The 24,244-nt window shown below is 38.8% G+C and overlaps 2 protein-coding genes across 8 annotated transcripts in view; one reads left to right on the top strand and one right to left on the bottom strand.

Annotated features, from left to right (window-relative positions):
- The first annotated feature begins 1,152 nt into the window (after nucleotides 1-1,152).
- On the top strand, nucleotides 1,153-22,475 carry LOC125461116 (BH3-interacting domain death agonist-like). Of its 2 annotated transcripts, none has more exons than XM_048549524.2 (5): nucleotides 1,153-1,492; nucleotides 1,800-2,039; nucleotides 8,138-8,277; nucleotides 12,664-12,885; nucleotides 15,159-22,475. In XM_048549524.2, exons 2-5 carry the CDS (start codon nucleotides 1,826-1,828, stop codon nucleotides 15,171-15,173), a joined length of 591 nt encoding a protein of 196 aa, XP_048405481.1. In that variant the 5' UTR covers nucleotides 1,153-1,492; nucleotides 1,800-1,825; the 3' UTR covers nucleotides 15,174-22,475. The 2 variants fall into 2 exon arrangements, with proteins under 2 accessions (XP_048405481.1, XP_059508405.1); XM_059652422.1 differs by lacking the exon at nucleotides 1,153-1,492 and adding an exon at nucleotides 1,548-1,643.
- Nucleotides 16,999-24,244, bottom strand: part of bcl2l13 (BCL2 like 13) — a 23,002-nt gene continuing 15,756 nt past the window's right edge. For 3 of the 6 annotated variants that reach the window (XM_048549518.2, XM_048549519.2, XM_048549517.2), the window contains one exon: nucleotides 16,999-18,766. In XM_048549518.2, coding sequence (XP_048405475.2) covers nucleotides 17,927-18,766 — 840 coding nt within the window. In that variant the 3' untranslated portion in view covers nucleotides 16,999-17,926. The remainder of the gene's footprint in view (nucleotides 18,767-24,244) is intronic. The other 3 variants (XM_048549521.2, XM_048549516.2, XM_048549520.2) reach the window with 1 other exon arrangement.

Below are 24,244 nucleotides of genomic sequence, written 5' to 3'. Positions count from 1 at the left end.
AGCAATCTCTTTGCTTCATTTTTTCCTCTATCTGGGCACCTTCTCTATCTACTAATTCACACTCCCCCATTATCATTTGCGGAAATACCACTTAAGGTCTTTGTCCCAAAATGTAACAAGGGTCTGTTAAGTTTTGCGGTATCCTAGTGGCCTTCATGGGAATGTAAATAGTTCTCTTTCATGATTAGAAAATGCCCTCTTGCAACTGGACTGAAGTGTCACAAGTCCATTGTCTATTCTGTAAAAGCTGTACCAATGTGTTGTAATTGTTTTTAACTTAGATAATTTATTTTTCTGAAAAATAAAAGAAACCACCATTCCCCAGCTGCCTTCCGTTCTGAGAAGGGTGACTAGATGAGACACTGAGTGTTTTTCTCACAGTGGAGCTGCCGGAACCGTTGAGTTTCGCAGCCACCCTCTGTTTCTGTCACAGAATCATTTGTGGCTTTCAGAAAGGAATTTGACAAGCACTTAAAGAGAAAAAGAAAAGGGGAACGATTAAGGGGATAAAAACCAAAAGAACTGCAGATGTTATAAATCAGGAACAAAAACAAAGCTGCTGGAAAAGCTTAGCAGGTCTGGCAGCATCTGTGGAGGGGAAAAGAGTTAACACTCCGAGTCTGATGACCCTTCCTCAGAACTGATGGTGGCTGGGAAAACGTCAGTTTATATGCAGAAAATAGGGAGGTGGGTGGGGTAGGGGGTAAACGGTAGAATAGAGCCCAAAGATAGAGAAAGACAGTTGGACAGACAAAGGAGTTGCTAACGATCAGGCTGGGAGGGTGAATGGTTGATAATGGGGACTGTTAGTGATTAACAGCAGAGGGTGTGTAATGGCAGGCTATGTGATAACAAGGGTATTAAGGAGAATACTAGGAAAGAGGGAAGGGGATTGGGTGAGCAAGTCGGGGACTGGCTGAATTGCCCTTGCAAACAGCAAGCACCCCGCTTACTGACTGCTATACTGCACCCATTATCACTCATGGCATGTGAATGACCACTTTCCTCCTCCAGCGCTATTTCACTGCGGGTTGGGGCGGGAGTCTACTGTACGTTTCTTCACACTGTGTACGGACATAATTAATGTCCTGATTGAATACTCGAAAAACTTGCGGCCAGTCGGTATTACTGGAGCAGCAGCTAGAGGAGGAACCCCCATTCTGCTGGGAAAGTGCTTGTTATTTTTCTCCCCTGGAGTGTGTTGGTGCCTCCTGCAGTTGTAACAATTTATGTCGCAGCTTCCTGGAGCGCCCACTCATCATTGACACACTTTTAGCGCCACCACATCAAGTCAGAAAGAGCACAATCCTGGCTCTTCATCAGCTCGGGCTGCAAGCAGTCGAAGCACATCAATGGGGCGTGTTTTAACGTTGTGTAAGGCTTGCGGAAAAGGGAGGGGAATTTGTGTAGGCTTGCATTTCCCAGCAGCAACTTGTACAGGATTCGGCGAAGTCTTTGACCAAAAGTGAAAAAACCCGCGCTGCTGATCGGAGTGAGTAATTGAACTATCATTGCTGGCTAGTTTCTTCACGTTAAACTTGCTTTGCGAATGTTGGGGAGGTTTGAAGCGTTTTAGGTGTAACAAAAATCTGTTTTGGCTTCCGGTATCTGCATTTCCTCAATTTAACAGTTGTGTAGATTGCGTACGTAAATTTATGTGTTCATCTTTGCTGGAATCAAGAATCAGCTCTGATGTGTACCCCTTCCCCCTCCAAAACGAAACTGTTTCAACTCAGCTAGACTTGCTGTGTCTTAATTGGTCTTGCCACTAAAACATGTTATTTATGTTTAAATTGCAGGGCCGAGGGCAAGGAACGTTTTGAATATGTTTTGGGATGCTTCCTTTGACGAACAGACTCAACATATTTTGTTGAAGTTTCTTCAGCAAAATAAAGTTGAAAATCGAACCTACCAGCAAGAAATTCAGAAACTTGAAAGTGAATTGAGAAATGGATCCAGATTTGATGATGATATTCAGACGGATGGACACTGCCCCTCAGGACCTCAGCATACAGACTTCCGTTCAGATGTGGGACAAGGTACCAACTCACTCCCACAGTTAGCTCTTGGCTACACATCTTCCAATCCTGTTTCCTGTTGGAAGTCATAGTCAACCTTTCACATCTGCAATCACAGTGCAGCCTCCCATACCAGTGCTTGGACTATTTCTTTTGTTTTCCTTACCCACGATTCACCTTCATAGTTAGCAGGTTTCCTCCCACAGTCCAAAGATGTGCTGGTAAGGTAGATTGACCATGGCAAACCGCCCCGTAGTGTCAGAGGAAGTATGCAGGCCAAGTGGGTTATCGAGGGTAAATGTGGGGTTATGGGGATTTGGTGGGAGGCTGGGCCTGGATAGGATGTTCTTCAGTGTTGGTGTAGATGCGATGGACTGAATGGCTTCTTCCTGCACTATCGGGAATCTGTGATTCTATCAACAGGATAATCTCTCATTTGCTTCCCTGCTTCTGTACATGCTGTTAGATCTTTACAAATTCTGACAAAAAGTCAGAAACTTGAAGTGTTGACTCTCCTTTTCTGACCAGAGGTTGCCTCACCTGCTAAGTGTGTCCAACATTTTCAGTTCTTACTTAGATATCCAGCATCACCACCATGTTGTAGTGTATCTTTAGTATTTAACTACTGTGATCGTAGGCTCAGGCACGTTTCGGTTCTGGTACCACAATATGTGAATAATGTTTTAATTACAATTGAAAATGAGTGTTGCAATTTAGTTTTTGCTGGCTAGTGATTTCATTGGTGTTGGCTATTCCTGGCAATTTGGCCAGCACCCAACAGGAAATAAGTTTCTGATGTTCAACCAGCACTCTCAAAACTTGAGTAGGTGTAGCAACTAGGAAGAGTTAACAATAATGAAGAAATTAATAGCATCATGATGGCTCAGTGGTCAGCACTGGCGAAACGGTGGCTCAGTGGTCAGCACTGCAGCCTCACAGCGCCAGGGTTCGATTCCAGCCTTGGGTAACCATCTGTGCGGAGTTTGCACATTCTCCCTGTGTCTGCGGGGTTCGTAATTGGAATATAAGTTACTGTTCCTGCAACCTATGGGTGGCATCATTATGGCACTGCAGGAGGCCCAGGATTGACATGTCATCTAAGGAATGGGTGGGGGAGTTGAAATGGTTCGCGACTGGGAGGTGCAGTTGTTTACTGCGAACCGAGCATAGGTGTTCTGCAAAGCGGTCCCCAAGCCTCTGCTTGGTTTCCCCAATGTAGAAGAAGCCCCACCCTGTACAGCGGATGCAGTATACCACATTGGTAGATGTGCAGGTGAACATCTGCTTGATGTGGAAAGTCATGATGGGGGTGAGGGAGGAGGTGTGGGGGCAAGTGTAGCACTTCCTGCGGTTGCAGGGGAAAGTGCCAGGTGTGGTGGGGTTGGATGGGAGTGTGGAGCGGACAAGGGAGTCACGAGAGAGTGGTCTCTCTGGAAGGCAGACAAGGGTGGGGTCGGAAAAATGTCTTTGGTGGTGGGGTCGGATTGCAGATGGCGGAAGTGTCGGAGGTTGCAGGAACAACAACTCATATTCCACTTGGGAACCCTGCAGCCCAATGGTAACAATGTGGATTTCACCGGCTTCAAAATCTCCCCTCCCCCCATTGCATCCCAAAACCAGCCCAGCTCATCCCACCTCCCTAACCTGTTCTTCCTATCACCCATCCCCTCCTCCCACCTCAAGCCGCACCTCCATTTCCTACCTACTAACCTCATCCCGCCCCATGACCTGTCCGCCCTCCCCACCCATACTCTCCTCTCCACCTATCTTCTCCTCTATCCATCTTCAGTCCGCCTCCCCCTGTCTCCCTATTTATTTCAGAATCCTCTCCCTATCCCCCTTTTCTGATGAAGGGTCTGGGCCCGAAACGTCAACTTTTGTGCTCCTGAGAAGCTGCTTGGCCTGCTGTGTTCATCCAGCTCCACACTTTGATATCTGTGATATCACCTTCTCTGATTAAGAATATTACATCACTGCTTTGTTTCAGAGGTGGATTATGTCAATATAACCCCTAGAGATTTAGCTGGCAGTAAATCACAGTTGAGCTTATGCTAGTATTACCCAGCATCTAAACATAAGCACTTTACAAACAGATAATTATAATGAGCAAGAAACTTTGTTTTCAACACTCCTGATGTTCCAGTTTTAAAGAACTGATGAGTTAGATCATAGAATCCCCACAGTGTGGAAAGAGGACATTCAGCTCATCGAGTCTGCACTGATGCTTCAAACAGCATCTCACCAAATCCCTGTAACTGCATTTATCATGGCTAATCCACCTAGCCTGCACATCCTGGGACACTACTGGGCAATTTACCATCGCCAGTCCACCTAACCTGCACGTCTTTGGATTGTGGGAAGAAAGTGGAGCACCTGGCAGAAACCAACGCAAACACGAGGAGAATATGCAAACTCCACACACAGTAACGCAAGGCTGGAATTGAACCCGGATCCCTAGTGTTTTGAGGCAGCATTGCCAACTACTGAGCCATCGTCTCATTCACATATTTTTCATAGAGACTTGAAATAATATGAGAAGTGATTTATGAAACATTGATATTGAGAGAGTCAGTAGTCACAGGGTCCCAATAAGTTAATGTAATTCTCTTCTTTAGAAAGAATGATGGTTCAGAAGGTTGCATAATGGTATTAGGAGCTTACTTGAGCAACCCAGTAAATCAGCCAGCACAGGTTTAGAAGGCTTCCTCAAATAAACATCACAGTTTTTTGAGGAAGTGACAACCAAATGGACTATGTTAAATTATTTTTACATTGTGTACCAAGATTTCCCAAAGACATTTGATAAAGACGCAGATTAAAGTCCACTAGCTAAGTGCAAGGCTCAAAGAAATTCAGGGTAAACTTGGTAATGGCTAAGAAATTGCAGAAGGGTGGAAAATGACAAATATGTGTGATGAGAAGGAACTGTACTTAGTATGTTGAGAGGACTGATGCTGCTTCTAACTGACATTAGTAAGTGATTCAGAAACTGTTGTTTAATCAGTTTGGAGATAATATCATCCAAGGATGATATCAGAGCAGGAAAGTAAAAAATTACAGAACGAGTTCAACAATATTTGGTCAATCAGACAAATGTAATGTAATGCATCTAGAAAGGAAAATGTGTGACAATGTATTTTTTTTAAATAGCTAAAGGTGAAGAGGAAAGAAACAGGTAAACTGTACACAAATCATATCCAGCCGGCACAGAACAAGAATCAGAAAAGCTAATAAAATACTGAACTACATAGCCAAAACAATACAAGTCAGAGGAAGTTGTGATCAACTTGTGTGGTATTGTGCTGACATCATACCTCAAGTGCTATATCTATTTTTGATTGCCAACAAACAGTAAGATATTAAAGCAGCACCAAAAAATGCCACAAGGCTGAACACCTCTCAACCAATTTGAAGGCTCGTGAAAAACATTTGAATTAGGAGTCTGAGAATGCCATTCACCCTCTTGATCCTGCTCTACCATTGATGAGATACGGTTGATTTGATTATGGCATCAAGTCCACTTTCCAGCACTCTTTGAACATTAATGTTTTAACGAAGATCTGTAGCTCGAGTTGTGGTTGGAGTTGTTGGTTGGTAAAACTGAGCTGACTGGTTTTCATGCTAACTTTTCATCTCCCTTCTAGGTGACATCTTCAGTGCTGTCTAGTCTCTGACGTGCCATTGTTTTGTTTTGCCCCGAATTTATATGTCTGTCAAATGGGTCATTTCTGAAGAAGGGCCCTGACCCAAAATGTCAGCTTTCCTTTTCCTTTGGTGCTGCCTTGCCTGCTGTAATGGTGGGCAGTCTCGTTTCCAGTTTTGTACCGTAGTGGTGTGTAGATGGGGGTCTGTTTCAACACATTTGTTTATTGCACCGGTAGTTGAAAACCAAGTCACCAGGAATCCTCGTGCTTGGCTTTGTTTTGCTTGTCCTAGTACTGTAACTTTGCCCCAGTGAAACTGAAGTCCTTCTGTATCGAAGTGTTTTGAAACAAGGGAGAGTTGGTCGTGCTGTTTTGCTGCGAGTTCATGTTCATGTATCCTGGTGGTGAGTTTCCTGCCCATCTGTCCTATGTAGTGTTTCTTGCAGTTGCTGCGTGGTATTTTATATGCTCTCCCTTGTTTCAATACACTCCGATATAGAAGGACATCAGTTTAACTGGGTCAAAATTACAGTACTAGGACAAGCAAAAACTAGGACATGCACGGGAATTCCTGGAGGCCTGGTTTCCAACCATCGGTGCGATAAACAAACCTGTTGAAATAGACCCCATCTACATACCACTACTGTACAAAACTGGAAACAGGGCTACCGACCATGTGAGACTGGACGATTTAATTCACAGCGGGACAGAAGCACAGTGCTTCAGCGGAGGCTACACAGCGCTGAAAGTGTGACCGAGAAGGGAGATGAAACATTTGCACGAAAACCACTCAGCTTGGTGAGCCAACTAACAACTCCACTCTTTGAACATTGTTAGTTAAGAATCTAACTACCTATGCCTTAAAAATATTTAATGACTGCTGTCACTGCTCGCTGGAGAAAAGAATTCCACGTACTCATGACTTTTGAGGAGAAAATATTTTTTTCTCATCTTTGTCTTAAATGAGAGACCCCTTACCTTTACACTGCCCCCACAGTTCTAACCTACAAAGGGAAACAGACTTTCTGTATCTACTCTTCCTGTCCCCTCAGGATTTTATCTGCTGTAATGAGATGTGATCTTATTCTTCTAAACTCGAATAGTTACAGGACCAACATGTCTAATCTTCCCTCAAAAGTTAATCCTTCTTCCCAGGAATAAGTTGGTAAGTGAACCTTTATAAAAACCTAAAGAACTGCGGATGCTGTAAATCAGGAACAAAAACAAAGTTGCTGGAAAAGCTCAGCAAGTCTGGCAGCATCTGCGAAGGAGTAAACAGAGTTAATGTTTCTGGTCCAGGTTCTGAGGAAGGGTCACCAGACCCGAAAAGTGAACCTTTAATTCGCTTCTTCTAATGCAGCCATGTTCTTTCTTAAAAAAGTTGACCAAAACTGTACACTGTACTCTCTAGATGTGGTCTCACCAGAGTTTGATGCAACTGTAGTGAAAATCCTTACTTTTAGATATTATTCCTCTTGTCATAAATGGCAAATTTTGCTCACCTTTCTGATCACTTGCTGGACCTGGAATCTAACTTTGTTCCATCTACCAGGATGTCCAGATACCCCTGCACCTTAAGAGTTTGTCAAACTCTTCTTTTAACTAATGTGCTGTATTTCTGTTCTTCCTGTGAACTAATAATCACATGCTTCCACTTTCAACTCCAACTCCCCAATTATTGCCCACTTGCTTAACCTATCTATGCCCTTTTGCAGATTCCTTGCATTCTCTTTAAAGCTTACTTTCCCACTTATATTTGTACTATAAGCAAACTTAACGACCACACATACAGTCCCTTCATTCAAGTAATGTAAATTGTAAATAACCTGAGATCACAACACTGATCCATGTGGCATTTTACCCACCATATCATGCCAAACCAAAAAAGACCTATTCATGCCTACTCTCTGTTTGCTAACTGATCCTCTGTTCCATGCCAATATGTTACCCCAGGCATAATGAGCTCTTATTTTGTTCAGTAACTTTTGTGGCTCCTTTGATTTCTGGAAGTTCAAGTACACCACATCTGCAAGTTCCCTTTGACACTTGTTACTTCCTCAAAGAGCTTTAATAAATTAGTCAAGCATAATTTTTCTTCCACAAAAATAAAATGCTTGATTGATTTGGGATTTTATTAGTGTCCCACTGTAACAAATACCATCAATTTCCTTACGACAGATATAGATTAATTGTTATTTCCTGCTTTTAGTCTTCCTCCTTTCTGAAACAGACAACTTACATTTGTGTCGGGACTTGTCTAGAATCTAGGGACTTTTGTAGAATGAAAACAAATGCACCTACTATCTCAGCAAAAGTCCTTTAGGAAATGCTGAAGAAATCTAGGCTTTTCATTCTTGAATGGAGGTATTTTCTTAAAAAATCCTGAAGATATAAATATGACAACCAATTTGATGAAAAAGCATTTACTTGGTAGAAGCTGAATTTAATACAAATTATCTATTGCTTTATTTTCAGCAAATCAAGGTGATGATGAATTATACAGAATGGTAGCTGCACAGTTGGTTGAGTTGGGAGATGAGTTGGATCAAAGTATCATTAATCGTAACTTGATTGAACAATTTATCCATGCAAATGAAGCGATTCAACTGCAAGAGGTAGGCCGTCAACGTAGTTACTAAGCTATTAGAAAAATGTTGATTTCATCCGTATTTTTGTGCATATGGAGGAAATATTTCAAGAATAGTAGGTTAACAAAGTTGCTTGGTGGTATAAAATTTCAGTATTGCTTCAAAAAGATACATTTTTTTGTCCTGTGTTCATCAGGACAATTCAGCAGAAATACTAATGTTAAAGGAAAACAGCATTTATACTGTATGAAAGGAGAGTGCTGATTGGTTGGTTGGCAAACGGCCCTTATTGGTAGGGGCACTGTTATGTTTTTGTTTTCTGCAGTAATAGGTTGATGGCTTTAGCCTTTTTTGGTTTTTCATTTTTCACGACAGTTCTGCAACTATCAACTTGCCTAACCAATGTTTTGCATGTCCAACTGATCTTGGAGAACTAGGACATCACCAAAGGATAATTTCTTTTTCCAGACCTTCCCCTGTCCCGTTGACACAAAAAATACTAGTAACACCTGGATTTCTGAAGATCATGACTATCCACAAAGCTTCCTACGATGTAACTACGATGTAACTCCTATTAAGTTTGGTTCAGTGTTTTCACTAAGTTTGTCACTGTGTTCTGGAGTTTCTAAACTATCTTCCCCTTTGCTACTGTCTTTAGGCTCATCTCATTCATGATTGAAACAAAATGTGAGGATGCAAGTTTTAGATTTAACAAGTTGGAAGAGCCACTGAGGGTTGGGGTGAAGACCAAATGGGCCAGAATAAAGCAGAAGACATTTGACATGGTGTTGTCTTTGTCTACCAGCCCTAAATCCCAAATCATTCCCTCCTAGCCCATAAATTTTCCGTTGCTGTAACTGTGGCCTTTGCCAAATTTCCCTGTTATGGGGCTTGACAAGCTCAGTTGGCTGGATGCTCATTTGCGATGCAGAGTGACACCAAGAGTGCAGGTTCAGTTACCACAAAGTTTTTGCCTTTCCAACTTCACGCTTTGCTTGGGTTAAACTAACCACCAGTTGTTTCTGTCTGATGAGAGAACGCTTTTGTGGTCCTCTTAGACAGTGGTAACTTTGCCTTTGCTGTTCATGACAACATTTGCAGCAGAAATTTGATCATATTCTGCATAAACTTTTCCATTTTCCCTAAACTTTTCTCTTTAAAATCTCAAGAATCTAGTAACTTTTTTATTCATGCCTAAACTCTGTGGCGTCACTATCAAAGAAATGTATTTGAATACAAATACAAGTTTATTTATGGAGAGGTCCTAAAAAAGCTGTATTCTGTGTTGATTTTTTGCTTACCTATATTCCATGTTGTTTCTAATTTATATGCAGTTTGAAGTATATTTTCAACGGAGCAAAAAATAATTATAAGAGTGAATAAATTAATAGGAAAGCACTGATTAGGATAAAAATACAAAAAAATCATAGAACTTGAGTGAAAAATCATGCATTATGTTAAATGAGAACGGTTTGGGTCCTTCAAAAGTTAACATGTATGCTCCATCATGTAAAGGAGCAAAAATAGCTTCTTTAACGTATTATTTTTGTTCATGCTTTGCAGTAATCCATTTAATTAGTACCACAAGTAAAGCCATTTGGCAGCATCTTTACACAGTAGAAATGTCTCTATGGTTTGTGTGACAATACAATGGCTTTTAAGAAGTGTATTTTGTCCTGGTTTTATGAAGAGAGGTTGAGACGGAGGTCCTTAACATTCTGTTTCCAGCCAATAACGTAAACAGCTTGTGATAAACAGGTCTTGAGATAGCAAGAACTTTAGATGCTGTAGTCAGAGATAACACAGTGTAGAGAATGAGGAATACAGCAGGCCAGGCAGTATCTGAGGAACAGGAAAGTTGACATTTTGGGTCAGGACTCTTCTTTCAAAATGGGGAGGGGAGGAGAGCTTCGAAATAAATATACAGAGGAGTGGTGGGGCTGGGGAAGGTAGGTGGAATGGTGATAGGTGAGTGCAGACAGGGAGTAATGGGGATTGGTCAGGGAGGTGGGGGGGTAGTGTTTAGGTGGGGGGAGAAGTTGACAGGTTGTATCAGGTCAAGGAGGTGGAGATGAGAGGGAGGGTTGATCATGTGATGAGGCCAGGGAGGGCAAATTTAGAAACTGGTAAAACTCACGTTTAGGCCATTGGGCTGTAGGCTCCCGAGGTGAAATATGAGCTGCTGCTCCTACAGTTTGAGGGTGGCATCATAGTGATACTGGAGGAGGCAGAGGATGGACATGTCACCCAGAGAGTGGGAGTGGAAACGTTTCGCGACTGGAAGATGGTGGTGTTTGTCATGTACAAAGCGCAAATGCTCTACAAAATGGTCTGCGAGTCTCCACTTGGTCTCACTTGTATAGAGGAGGGCACGTCGAGAACAGCGGATGCAGACCAAGTTGATGGTTGTGCAGGTGAACCCATGTCTGATGGCGAAGGTTTATTTTTTGCCTTGAATGGAGTCGAGGGGGTCGGTGTAGAGGCAGGAGTTGCATTTCCTGAGGTTGCAGGGAGAGGTGCCAGGAGTGGTGGGGTCAGTGGGGTTACTGGGGAGCGTGGAGCAGACATAGGGACCGCTCTGTCTGTGACTCCCTTGTCTGCTTCACACTTTCCACTAACCACACTGACCCCACTATGCTGCATGTGAGATTATCTATTTTACTGAAATTGCCTCTGCCAAGAGTGTGTTGAAGGGATGTTACTATCTTGGAACAGCTAATCAGTGGTAGTTAACGGATTAAATTGCTACTTATTTCGATAGAGTTATAGTAAAGCATTTTTAAAATTCTTATTTTGTCTGCAATTTAACTATAGCGTAAGAATAAATTGTGTATTTCTTCAAGCCAATTTGACCCATTGAATTGTATCTGGATAACAACACCTTACAGTTGCCTTTTAAAAATAAGAAAAGGTTGGGGTTGAGGCAATCTTCCTAGTATATTTTGAGGGCATCCAGTCTGGTCCATAACATTTGCAACAATGGTGTGAAATATTAGTCTTTCTTTAATTTTTTTCTTTGGAGCAGTGGTAGAAATGTTAAAACATAAATGGTTCAGCTGCAAAGGAATTAATATGTGCCTAAATTAAAAAGCTCTGAGACACTACTTATCTAAATACATGAAGGCATCAGTTTAATTTTGACAAAGTAGAATTTCAGAATGAAAAACACTGTCTTTCTCCTTGATTGCTTACAGAAGTTCCATCTACAAAGGGAATTCTCCTGATGTGATTTAGTATCTGAAGACTGCAATGTGCAACTTAACAGTAACTTCATTGAGGAAAGATTTGTGATGAAATGTGGAATTCATAAGTTGTTTGACATGTTCTGCTTTGCCACTGGCTTATCAAAAATGGCATCCCACTTTTTGACTTACCATTGAAATGCATGAAGTGACACGAAGGTGCCATATTTGCATGGCAGTAACAAAATTAAATTTGCCATACAAAGTTCAAGCTGGTCTGAAGTGACTGGAGGAGCCAGTATTTAACCTTTATTGACTGTCTTTTCATTATATGCTAATTGGTAATTACTTCAATGAACTCTGTCTGCCTCCAAAAATGAACTATTCAAAGTTTGGAGTTTCATTCATTTTAAAATTAATACATGTACTTCTCCTTTGTATTCTTTCCTCAGTTTTCTCATTTTTAAGTTCTTTCAGTACCTGATTTGATATTTATACTTTCTTTTCAATCCCTGTGCTTTTGTTTCACAATCTTTAATGTGACAGCTGCTTGCCCTGCTCATTTCCAGTCATGGTGATTGATTTCTTCCTTTTGTGCACTGTCGTCAATCTACACTTAGAACATCTTGTGGTTCAAAGTATTGGGAAGATTAAACAGCCAAGTGAAGTCTAGCTAATGATAGACTTTATTAGAGCCACTTGTGCAGCAAATTATGACACCCTCATTGTTTATACCCATGTGGTTAAAATGTAGGTAATGGAAAATAAAGTATGTGAAAAGTGGACCGAAGCAGCCATCAGCATTAGAAAACTTTTAGCTTTTCACTTTCTGAAGCTGGGATATATATGTTTTCCTGGAATTGTCTGCTACAAAATCCAATAAGATTAGAGTTATAAATGCTGATACAGAAAGTAATTTCCTCAAGTTGCTCACTGAATTGGCATCTTCCATTCTAATTATAAAGAGTTAATGACAAAATAAGAAAGGAAACAGCTTGAAGAAACTGAGCTTGAATAACACAAACAACTTCCTTGTTTTGGTTTGATTCATGCTTAAGATCAACCTATAAGGCTAGGAGAAAGTGAGTGATTTTATTGTGACTTATTTCCATTATAGTAACATGTATTTGTTTGCATATGCTTGTATAAATTGTACACATAAAATTATTACCTAATAACTGGATGTAAATCTTGTCAATATAATCATTCATCTTTCTTTTTAATATATCAGGATGGAACCAGAATTATGTCCGCCATGATTGCCCATTTGACTACTCAACAAAATGATGTTACTCGAGATATGCCCCAGGAGAAAGTCTTCCTATTGCTGGCAATGATGCTGTTCAAAAAAACTGTAGTAGAGAAACCGCTATTGCTTCCACGCATCTTCAAAACCACTGTCCAGTACATTAGTAATACGCTCCAAAATTATATTCAGAATATAGGAGGATGGGTAGGTTTTTTTAATGTATTTAGTGATACATTGTGGATTGATTTTGATAGTAAAAAAAATTTTAATTACTGTTTAACTTACTGAAGTTGTTTTGAGTAAAAACTGAAATAATGATGCAACATAATGAAAGGATGAAGAACCAGATGGGCCAGAAGGCATCAAGTGATCCAATTGATTATGAAATGTGGGCTATTATGGGGAAGAGAGAGGAAGGACTAAATACAAAAGCAAATTTGTGTCAGTGGTGAAGATCTGAAATGAAAGATGATGTGGGAAATATGCAGCAGGTCTGGCAGTAACTTTGCAAAAAAAGTTAACTTTTCAAGTCAACGACCTTCCCATAGACTATGTAAAAATCTAGTGTTTGGTCCTTCTTAGATGTCTTACACAAAGTCAGACTAATAAAGTATGTGGCTAGGATGTAGCTGGGCTAGAATCAGTCTGGGAAATAGATGAAGCAGTGTTGTCAGTTTTGCGCTTAAAGCAATTGATTCTCATGTCATCAAGAAAAATAGCATAATCCTGATGATAGACGAATATAAAAATTAAATGGAGCCAAACCCAACTATTGAAATTGAATAGGCTGATGGGCAGGAAACAGCTAGAGGGGATAAGGGGTTCATTTTCAGGTTGTCGACCTGTGTCCAATGGGGTTTTACAGAGATGAGTGTTGGGACTGCAACTGTTTACAAAATAATGACTGAGGAAGGAAGCAACTATACTGTGGCCAGATTTGCAGACAGCACAAAGATAGGTGGAAAGGCAGGTTGTGAGACGGATGTACATCGTTTCCAGAGAGATATTGATACGTTAAGTGGGAAAATTAGCAAATGCAGTATATGTGGAACAGTGTCAAGTTGTTCATTTTGGAAGGGAGAACAAAGGAACTATTATTTAAAACACAAAGCTAGCACACAAGTGCAGCAGGTAATCAGGACGTCTAATGGAATGTTGGCTCTTATTTCAAGAGGTTTGGAGTATGAGAGTAGGGAAGCCTGACTGCAACTGTACAATGTCCTGGTGAGTCCATAGCAGGAGCACTGGTGATAGTTTTGGTTTCCTTATTTAAGGAAAGATATCATTTCATTGGAGGCAGTTTAGAGAATGTTCACTAGGATGACCCCCGGATGGAGGGTCTTATGAGCAAAGGTTAAAGAGTTTAGAACACTACTCACTGGAATTTCAAAAAAAAATGAGCAGTAATCTCATTGAAACAAATGATTGAGGCTTGACAGGGTAATTGCTGAGAGGAGGTTTCTCCTTTATTGGACAGTCTGAGATCAGATTATAGTCTGAATTAAAGGGTGCCAGTTTAAGACTGTTGGGAACAAATTTCTTGCCGCTTTTGAACTCCGACATGTGGGAGCAGAATCATTATGTATATTTTAAGGCTGAGATATATAAATTAATTTCAGTAGGAGAATCTAGGGTTACAGGGAAAGGGGATGTGGGGAATGTCAGATCTGCCATGATCTTAATCGAATGGCAGAGCAGGCTCGAGGGGCCAGAAAAGGCTTCAGCTCTACCTTATTTTCTTCTGTGTGCTACAGTGTTAACAGCTGGGAATTAGTGTACAGAATGGCAATCAGCTCTGTCTCGATGTTTCTACAGTGTAGAAACATTGCAGTAGCAGGAGTATTCAGCACAAGACTAGCTAATGCTAGCTGCGGTATTGAAATTAAATCACAACCTTTTGTTTAAAAAAAAAAGTGAAGCTGACACATTTAAGTGATCTTTATTAGTGGAATAAGAAACTTGCAAAGATTTAAAAACTCCATTTTATTTAAACAACCCTCATTCCACATGAGCTTCACCAACTTGCCAATTTCATCATTATGGAAATAGGTTATAGGAAAATAATAATGAATTAATAATTGAGCAATGCATAGTAATTCTTCCAACTAAATTTTCACCTAGTCTTAACAATTTGGAATGAAACTTTCTCCTTTATGTTCCCCATTTGATACCACAAATATGAGGGTCACGTGTAGTGTAGTGGTAACGTTCCAACTTCTGAGGCAGGAGACCATTAGGGTAGTACAGTAACATTTTTTGAAATGGTTAATTAGAAAATACTTACCACCCATCTTTTTTCTGTGTACAATTAAAATTCCTAAACAAATGTTTTACTCTTGATGCTAACCTTGTGGTGGAAAACAGCTAATATCTATCCATAACTTTTGCTGAAATGTTTGTATTATAGATTAAAGAGATTAAAATCATATTGCAGTATTATAACCATAAGCTTAATTTGATTTATTTTCCTTTCACAGCAAAATATACAGTGAGACTGCAAGCAAGCAATAGGAATATCTTTGGTTAAAATTGAATCAATTTGATTTATATTCCTGTAAAACAAAGTTACAGAGAAGCCATTTTAAGAGACTTGCTTTAGAATATGAAATAACAAATCTAAAGGACCCTAACTGAGAACTGAATGGATTTGAAAACAGATAAAATTGAGGAATCACTCAAAGTGCAATGAATGGTGGTAGTTTGTTTTTGAATGAAATCTAAAACAAACAAAGCCTTCAGCTCCATATTCCAACAACTTTGTGATTGTAGTTTCTAAATTCATGACAGTATGAATTTGATTACAAATGCTATTAGGATATTGTTTATGGCTAGCATATCATTAAAAACTGAAGTGTGAAGTTTGCTATCTTTTGAATGAGAAAATGGAGAGCTGAATCTGAGAATTACAACTTGTTTGGCAATTTGTGTTTACTGTATTTTAAAATAAATTTCTAATTGAGTTTGAGAACAAAATAATCATGTCCTTAAGCTTTCATCTCCCAAGTGTTCTTCAACAAAAACAAACCAGCTTGCAATGTTTTATTTTTCACTAACCATATTCCAGATTCATAGCTAATCTTCCTTACGAAAATGCAGGTACAGCAATGTAGACTGGTTTATCAGAATAGCTGAACACCATGCTAATTTTAAATGTCAAACTGGGCGCTTGAGGGGAAGAATAGAGTTGACAGTTTGTGCTGTTGCACAAAGTGCTGCCCAATCCTGTTAATACAGTTATTGAATTTAACAAGTTAATCCAGTTTTATCTTGGCTCATCCATACTTGAAGTGACAGGGACTTGATTTCTGCAAATAAGATAAAGTTCGAGCCTTTTTTTTTAAAAAAAAAAAAAGAACTTACCCAGAAGCATAGGAAACCTACAGCACATCTCCACCCCATTTCACCTTGCTTTCTCCATAGCAAAGACATGGTCAATGGATGTACCTAGCTTCTTCTAGGGAGTATGAATATAGAGATTGAAGTTAGAAGTCTTGCATTTGACTAGATAATTGCAAGATTAGAAGTTCCTTGCTGAAAAGAAATTTTAAGTAATAATTTAAAATAAAGTACCTGTTGAAGCCCATAATGCTTGTTTACTCAACAATTTAGCTTAAGGCCTGCAATGACCCTTGCTGTTTAATTCAGGAATTATTCAATAGCAATATAACATACTCAAGATGCTAGGTAGAAATATCTAGAAACAAGCTGTACAGATAAGTCTGTTGAATGCTAATAAGAAATTTGCTGATTTACTTTGGCTTTGGAGCTTAAATGGCAGTCAGTAGTCCAGGTTCACATTACAGGTCACATAGGCTCTTTTCACTTCACCTGTTGCAGACAAATCAGCTTCAGTTACTGCAACTAATGGAGTATACACTAATATTTCAGTAGTAGCTGTGAAATTGACTTGTTAATTCTTGGAATGCTAGCATTTATTGACATCTCATTACCGAAGGTGGTGGTGTTGAGGACAAGCTGCCATTTTGAACTACTAAAGTCAAAAATAGTTCTATACACACTGACCTGGGTGAGGAGTTAACCCAGCAACATTGAAATACAAGCTATAATAAACCTAATACAGCCACAAATTTGTGGCATTTCCAACAAAATGTACCATACAATCGATGTGAAATAAAATCAAAACTATTTAATTTGAGTTATGTGCCATGGCTACTGTCGAAGTTGATGGTTTCTTTAGGGAGAAATGAAGAGATTAAGAACTGCAGCAATTTTAGTTATTTCAAGTCATAATGCTCTAAGGTAGAATATAAATTTACTTTTAAATGACAGTTTTGTAGAAATAAACGTTACACCCACAATAGTCCATATTTTATTGTGACTCATTTTTGAAATTCAGTACAAATTTCAAAGCTGGCACTGAAAGACTACTGAGTTGCTTTGAAAAAAAATAATCAATTTATGTTGTCTCGCTGGGGAGCATGTGTGTCATCTTAACATTAGTACAAATAAAGGTCACCTGCAGACTTCCAACATGAAGTCATGGAACACCACATCTATCATCTCGGCATTAGTAACAGTACTGAAAAAATACCTACTTTAAATTTTACTTTTAACCTTACGCACATAGACATGATCAAATGAAGTTCTCATTTTTATTCATCAAAAGTGTTCCGTAGTCTATGGAAAAATAAACCAAACCAAATACAATCAGAGAAGGAGGCAAAGAAAAATATACAAGCAGAAGTAGATCTGAATGAATTCAAACTAGTGTCACAAATCGCTCAAGGCTAACATTAAAAATTATGAAGTAATGTTACCAGCAGCTAAAGAATCAAAATGACAAAGAATGAATTAATTCATATTATATATAAAAAAAAGGTCTCAGCTAACCAAGACCTCAATACTTAGTTCCCCAGAATGGAACTTGTGGTTTTTCTTGTCAATGTTCCAGTTTCAAAGTGCTTCTCTCCTCTACAATGATTTAACACTTTTCAGTGCTATTTAGAGATTTATTAGCATCATTCTAAGATTGTACTGCATACAGTGAGAACATCTTCCGTGCTGCACAATTTCCATTCCATTATACAAAATTTATTTCCTCACTATATAGTACCACCCAGTATTCATGCATTTGTGTTGATTAGCTACCCCTATTAACCATGGTTTCCTCATTGATCACGTTTTCCGCAATGCAGCTGAATAAATAGGCTTAATTAGTCATAATAATCAATTGTAGAACAGAAAGCCTTCCCAAACACATGGTTCATAAGTGAACAGCTCACGATTAAAATCTTCTTCTCCAGGCTAGCACCACCCCTACTGCCACAGCTAGCATTGCAAAAGCAGCAGCTCCACCATAAATCAAAAGAGATGCATTTGATTTTGCAGGAACAGTTTCTTCACCATCCTCTGATGTAGGCAGTGGTGTTATTTCAACTTTTTCACCCTTTCTTACATCATCTTCTGGTTTGGTTTCTATTTCATCTTCCCAGATTCCTTTTTTAATCTCTTCCAATTGCTTTCTTATTTCTTGCAGTGAAGTTGATGGATGTGGTTTGCTGGATTCAACAGCCTGTTCTCTGGCCAGTGTTACAGTTTTTTCCTCTACTTCAGAGGTTGCTATTGGACTTGATACTAATAAAGGATCAGCTTTCCCTACTTCAGCAGGGAGTTCAACCTCCGCTTGTGCAGTCTGTTGCAAGAGTAGAGGTGCTGATTTAATTGCTGCTGCAGAAACTTGAGTTTTTAATTCTGCCTCCTGACTCTCGACTGCTTCAGGAAGCTCCTCTTTTTCTACATGGACAATATCAGAATTAGAAGAGTTGTTTTCACTTCTCTCTTCACCACCACCATTACTGTCCAAGCTTTTCATGTCCTCTGGGTCTATGGATAATTGTTGCCAAGACTCTGTTCCAAGAGAAACTGGCAAGCTTTCAGTATGCCAGCTTTGGCTAGTAGACAGTGAAGCTGGCAAGCCAGCTGCCTGCCAAGAACTAGTGACAGTTAGTGGCTCAGGAGGACTTACTTGACCAGAGTTGTCACTTGTTAAGATGTAAATATCATTGCTGTCATCTACAGTTTCTCCTTGTTCTTCCTCTTCGGAGTCCAGATTAAAAACAGTTCCCTAAGAATAACAAATGTACACTGAAATCTAACATATTAAACAGTTTGTTGCACAAATTTCACACTAACAATCAGATTGACGTTTTCACAAAGCAATCTTACGTAAAGATTAATCATCTATTTGTACCAAGATAATACACATCTTTGCAGGATAGGCATAAATAGACAAAATTCATTGTTTGAAAGTGATGAACGGAATTATTAAAAATTGGCACAAAATCTTAATTAGCCATAGCAGTTTAATTTGTTATCAGAATCCAAATTAATTTAGGCTTACCAGAAGTTGAAAGATATTAAAGCAATAAAAGGTAACTGCAACACGGAAAAATGACTCAATCTCCAAATGGAGAAAACACCATGAAGGTAATGATCATTAAGATGACATCTCAGTTTGCACTATTGCTTTAGTATAAACAGACTCAAAATATGAAAAGGCTGCCATTTGTAATAGACTGAAATGAAAATTTACTTCAATTATGTCATCAGATTAGAACGTTTCCTTCAACCTATTAAACTAGCTATTTAGCACCATGTGAAATTATTCCTGCAACATAAATAAGTTGTGAAAAAGGAACACTAAAAATGTTGAAAATGGAAGCAAGGTGTGCTAACACCATGAATTTGTTTTACTGTATATCAAACCATGCTGCTCACTATGTCACCATAATAACATTTGAAAAAGGTAGAAACTGAGGATCTCTGCAATTATTCATTAAGATTCTTGTCAAGAGATCATTATGCCATTTAAATCAGAATCAATTAATTTAATAGCTGTGGTTCTTTCATGGAGGTTTTTTTTTGGCCATCATACAATTGAAATGCTAGTTAATTTACCCTGCCTTATTAGGCCCAAAGACCTTGTGTAACTTCACTGCCATTGGCCAAAGATAGTTTTTTGAATAAATACCTAAGAGTCTTCTAGCGAGTTTTGAAAAGATTTGTAGCTAAGAGTCTTCATTTGGACTTTGCTGATTTGACAGGTGTGGCTATTTGTTGGATAAACTAGTTATTTTAAATAAATGAACAAAATTGGCTTGGAAAAAGCAATATGAAGTTTCGGTTCAACATTTGATAAGTTGGTAATTTTCAGTTTTAGAAATGGTTTACAATATTTTGACCACCCTCCAATACAATAAAATAATTTGGTACAATGTACAGCTTATGGATAGCACTGTAGGCACAGTTTCCTCAGTCATAGTGGTTGGTACTGCTGTGTCACAGCACCAGAGTTTAATTCCAGTCTTGGGGATTGTCTACAGAGTTCACACATTCTCCGTATCAGTATGGGTTTCCTTTGGGTGCTCCGATTTCCGCCCAGTCTGAAGATGTGTGGGTTAAGTGGATTGACCATGCTAAATTGCCCATAGTATCTCGGGTGCAAAATGCAGGGATAGGATAGGGAGTGGGTCTGGGTGGCTGGCTCTTTGGAGGGTTGGTGTGGACTCGATGGGTTGAATGGCCTGCTTCCACACTGTAGGGATTCTACGATTACATGATCTTATGATTATATTTATCAATTTAATAGGAAAAAGTTTAGGATGTGCACAAAGCATCACTTTTGCTCTATCAACATTTACAAAACAGCAAGAATCAGGTAGCATCAAGTCAAAAGGTCACAGATCTTAAACTTTTTATCTCTTCACACACAGCCAAGCCTGCTGAGCATTTCCAATAATTTTTAATATTATTTCTATCCACAAAACTTGGCTTGTGTGTACTTGGAGAGAGTCAACTTTACTCAGAATATTCAGGTATTTTACAGCAAATGCTTTGCTTCAGTGACTGATTGTGGAAAACTTGATTTAAAAAAAGGAATATCCACAGGGAATGAAACCAGGATCAAATCATAAATGCTACAAAAATCTGCAGAAAGAGATGGGTCAAATAGACTCAAAGCTGTGTTAAGAGGCTATCTAGTTGTTTTTATGGGTAAAGACAGGCTGATGTACCTAACTTAAAAATATTCTAATGCACATGCTTTAAAGTTTTAGTTAGAGCACAATCTCATCTCACATGCCAAACTGCTCAAGTGTGTCAGTTTAGCATGGCAATCGGGAAGTCCAAAGAGTACAGTAACTCTGCTGGTATTCAATCGGAAAAAGGTGTGCAACATTTACAAGGTTGGGAACTAAAAATCATCTTCCAGGGTAATGTTAGTGACTTCTACTTCTTTAGAGGATCATCGTTCTGTTTTTTTTTAAAAAAGAAAGGAAAACCCAAAAGAGGCAATTTACCGACAAACAATCGTCATAAAATCTCCACTTTCAGCTTTATATACAGCTTTGGCTTTTCTCCCCTCACTCTACCCCAGCCAACAGAATTGAAACTGCAGTGTCCCTATAAACAGGGAGGTTAAAACAGCCATAAAGTGATTTATTATGACATTTCTAGATTGAACAATACTGACATGAAAAACACGTCAACTTGATTTTGCAAGGACTAATTAAATTAATTATTAAAGTTGTTAAAAGCATGTGGAGCATGTGCAGAAACATTCAACCTCAGGTAAACATTTCCATTGTAATCTGTGACAGGACAGTTTCACGGGTGACTGAACTTCAATTTCTCTAATAGGATTATTCTTTGCATTTGATTCCATTGTGTGAAGTTCTGTAACATTTGGTCAGAGGATAATTACAAAGTGTACAGGCTAGACCAGAAACAAAAATTACATGTGACAATCCTATTCTGAACAAGGTCCCTAGAGTTACAGCTTACATTATTTTGTACAATTAAAAACAATTACTGCAAAGGTATCAGGATGAATTTTGAAAAACAATGCTTCTCAAAGTATTTTTTCCCCTCTATGACTCTGCTTGAACACTTCAAGTGACGTGATACCTTGGTGCCAACACAAACAGCAATAAAACAGTATAATGCAAATAGTATATACTGAATAATACTTTATGTTCAATATAATAGATTATTTGAAGAGAAATTTTTCCATAATTTTGTTCAAACAAAATATTGTAATCATCAGTTGATTACCCTACCAGAGTTGCTCCAGCTCATAGACCTTGGCCAGGAAACATCAGACGCACAGGTTGAGGGTCTTGAAGTGGCTGACATTAGAGCTCAGATTCTGCAGCCGTGAGCTTGGACGGGACACAGCTCAGCATCTGAGGCATCATGTCCAAATTCAAGGTTAGGTCCAGATTTTGGAAAGTAAATGGGAGTGCTTCTGAGCAGGCAAAGAGCATAAGTGACAGTTACTGATCTAAGAGTTAGTCTTCCTCAGGGACCGCAGCCTATAGCAATGCAGAAACCCGAGGATCAGTAGGTCCTGCCCTTCTCATTTTCTCTTTCCAGGTGATGAGCTCCTGCATATGGCCACTTCAAAAGTTATCAGTAACTGGGAATGTCGAGAGCTTTTCTGAAAGCTCAGTGATCAGTAACTGTTGTATATAATGTTCTTTACTGTTCATAACTACCTCACATTTCTTGAATTTTGGCCCACACATCAGTGGCAACTCTCTAGCCATGGCATTGTAGAACAACCTGGAGTCAACATGAGCCACCTCAAGATCAAATAGTGCAGTCACCCATCCATTCAATTACAAAATATTTTAAAAGCAGGTTTTCATATATGCATTGATCTATTATATGCAAACTTTAACACATGTACTGTTATTACACTGATTTGTTACTGATGTGTGTTCGCAAAAGTTGTATTAATTTTCAAAGTACTAAAATGGAATTATTAAACAGTGGCTTAGGAAGCAATGGTTTACTTTCTTCTTAGTTGAAATTCAGTGTTTTCTTTCTCCGAAGTGTAACAACATAATGTCAATTATTAGGAGGCTCCCGATTAATACTTGATCAAAGTGATTTATCCTGAAAAAGTAATTTCTTCTGTTAGATACCTCAGTCTTTGATGAATGAGATAAAAGTACTGCAGTAACACTTGTACAATGGATGGGGAAGAATGTTCATTGATCTCATTTCAACAGAAGTGCAATAACTTATCGGAGGGAAAAATTGAAACTGTAGTCAAAAAAATGTTGTTACACAACCAATAGTTAACATTTCCCCTTAAAATATATTGTGAGGCCGAGAAAGGGGCGACTGACTGCAATGCACTGAAGAAACTACAGCAAGGACAAAAAAGGTTAGTTAAAATATATCCTGTTTGGTTAGAAACAAATTCCTGAAAGACAAACACACAGTTAATCTTTCCCAGTGGGATTCAAATGTCTAAACAAAAGCTGAAAGAACTGGGGATGCTGGAAATCAGAAACAAAATCAGAAGTTGCTGGAAAAGCTCAGGAGGTCTGGCAGCATCTATGGAAAGAAAGCAGAGTTAATGTTTTGGGCCCATTGACCCTTGCTCTCAATGCTGAGGTTATTTTTGTTTAAGACAAATCACTTACAAAAGTAAATAAAAAAAGTAATGTATCTTTGCATTAACAATAATTACCAGGAAAATAGCTGCTAATTTGAGTTATAGAAGTATCAATTGACTTGAACTTCTTTACAAACAGCATCACAAAACACCAATTACTATTTGAAAATCTGTATTGGAATGAAAAATATTTAATTTGATCTTCAACGTAATTTTAATCTAACACAACAAGCAGGAATCCTGCTGTTACATGCAGTCCTATAGCATCCTCAATAGACTTGAGTAATGTGTGAAATTCAACAGGTCTAAAACCAGAGTTTGCCCTGATCATGTCAGTTTCTTAGGATATTAAAGTTAAAAATTATCCTTATGTCAAAAAGTCCTCTTTTTAAATTTAATAAAAAATATTTTGCCCCCTAAACTGGATTGTCTGACATTATTCCCAAGCTACCACACACATTTCATTGGGTAACAGGGGCTACCAAGATGCAATTCCACCCTTTGATTTTCTCTCCTTAACTCTGAAATGCCATAGCCCCGGAGTACCCTCAAGGTCAAAAGGTCATGTTCGAGAAAGGTGGTGAAGTAGGACTGGCCATCTGAAGACTGACTTCACAGTAAAGGCGAAAGATTCAACTGTAAAAACTTCAGCAGCAAAGCAATGTACCACCCGTTTTATTTCTGCAGTATCTGAAGATTTTAAATTAATTTTTTCAGGATTTATGCCTTGTAAAAATCAATTGTTTAGAGAGTTAATGCAATAAAATTTGAAGCTTTAGTCATTTTCTTCAACATTTCACACAAGGGAAACAAGTATGAAGCACTGCCACCCTCTCCTACCAATTGATCAAAACAAGTTGATTGATACATTTCAAATCAGAAGTACACTAAATTCAGATGGCAAAATTTTGGATTAAAAGTTTATAGCATTTCAAAAAAAAAACAGCTCAGCAACTAGTTGCAGAAAACAATCGGACCCTTGTAATTCAAGTTTAGATCCAACCATTTTTAGGGATATAAAAACAAAATTGTGACAGATTTTCAACTTCACCTGGTGGTAGCCTGGAGAAAGGTGTACCATCTTAGCTTTAGAAAAAGTTAATAGTCAAGCTGAACGTTTGGTATTCAACCTAGAAA

This window comes from Stegostoma tigrinum, chromosome 18 (genome assembly GCF_030684315.1).
Source record: "Stegostoma tigrinum isolate sSteTig4 chromosome 18, sSteTig4.hap1, whole genome shotgun sequence".
Classification (NCBI taxonomy): domain Eukaryota; kingdom Metazoa; phylum Chordata; class Chondrichthyes; order Orectolobiformes; family Stegostomatidae; genus Stegostoma; species Stegostoma tigrinum.
The sequence above is the reverse complement of the archived record's forward strand: the minus strand, read 5'-3'. Positions and strand labels throughout refer to the sequence as shown.

Excerpts from the sequence above, each read along its gene's own strand:
- LOC125461116 (XM_048549524.2), top strand. The coding sequence starts at position 1,826 with ATGTTTTGGGATGCTTCCTTTGACGAACAGACTCAACATATTTTGTTG. Across the intron at positions 2,040-8,137 it reads CCGTTCAGATGTGGGACAAG|CAAATCAAGGTGATGATGAA; the intron begins GTACCAACTCAC and ends CTTTATTTTCAG. Across the intron at positions 8,278-12,663 it reads AAGCGATTCAACTGCAAGAG|GATGGAACCAGAATTATGTC; the intron begins GTAGGCCGTCAA and ends TTAATATATCAG.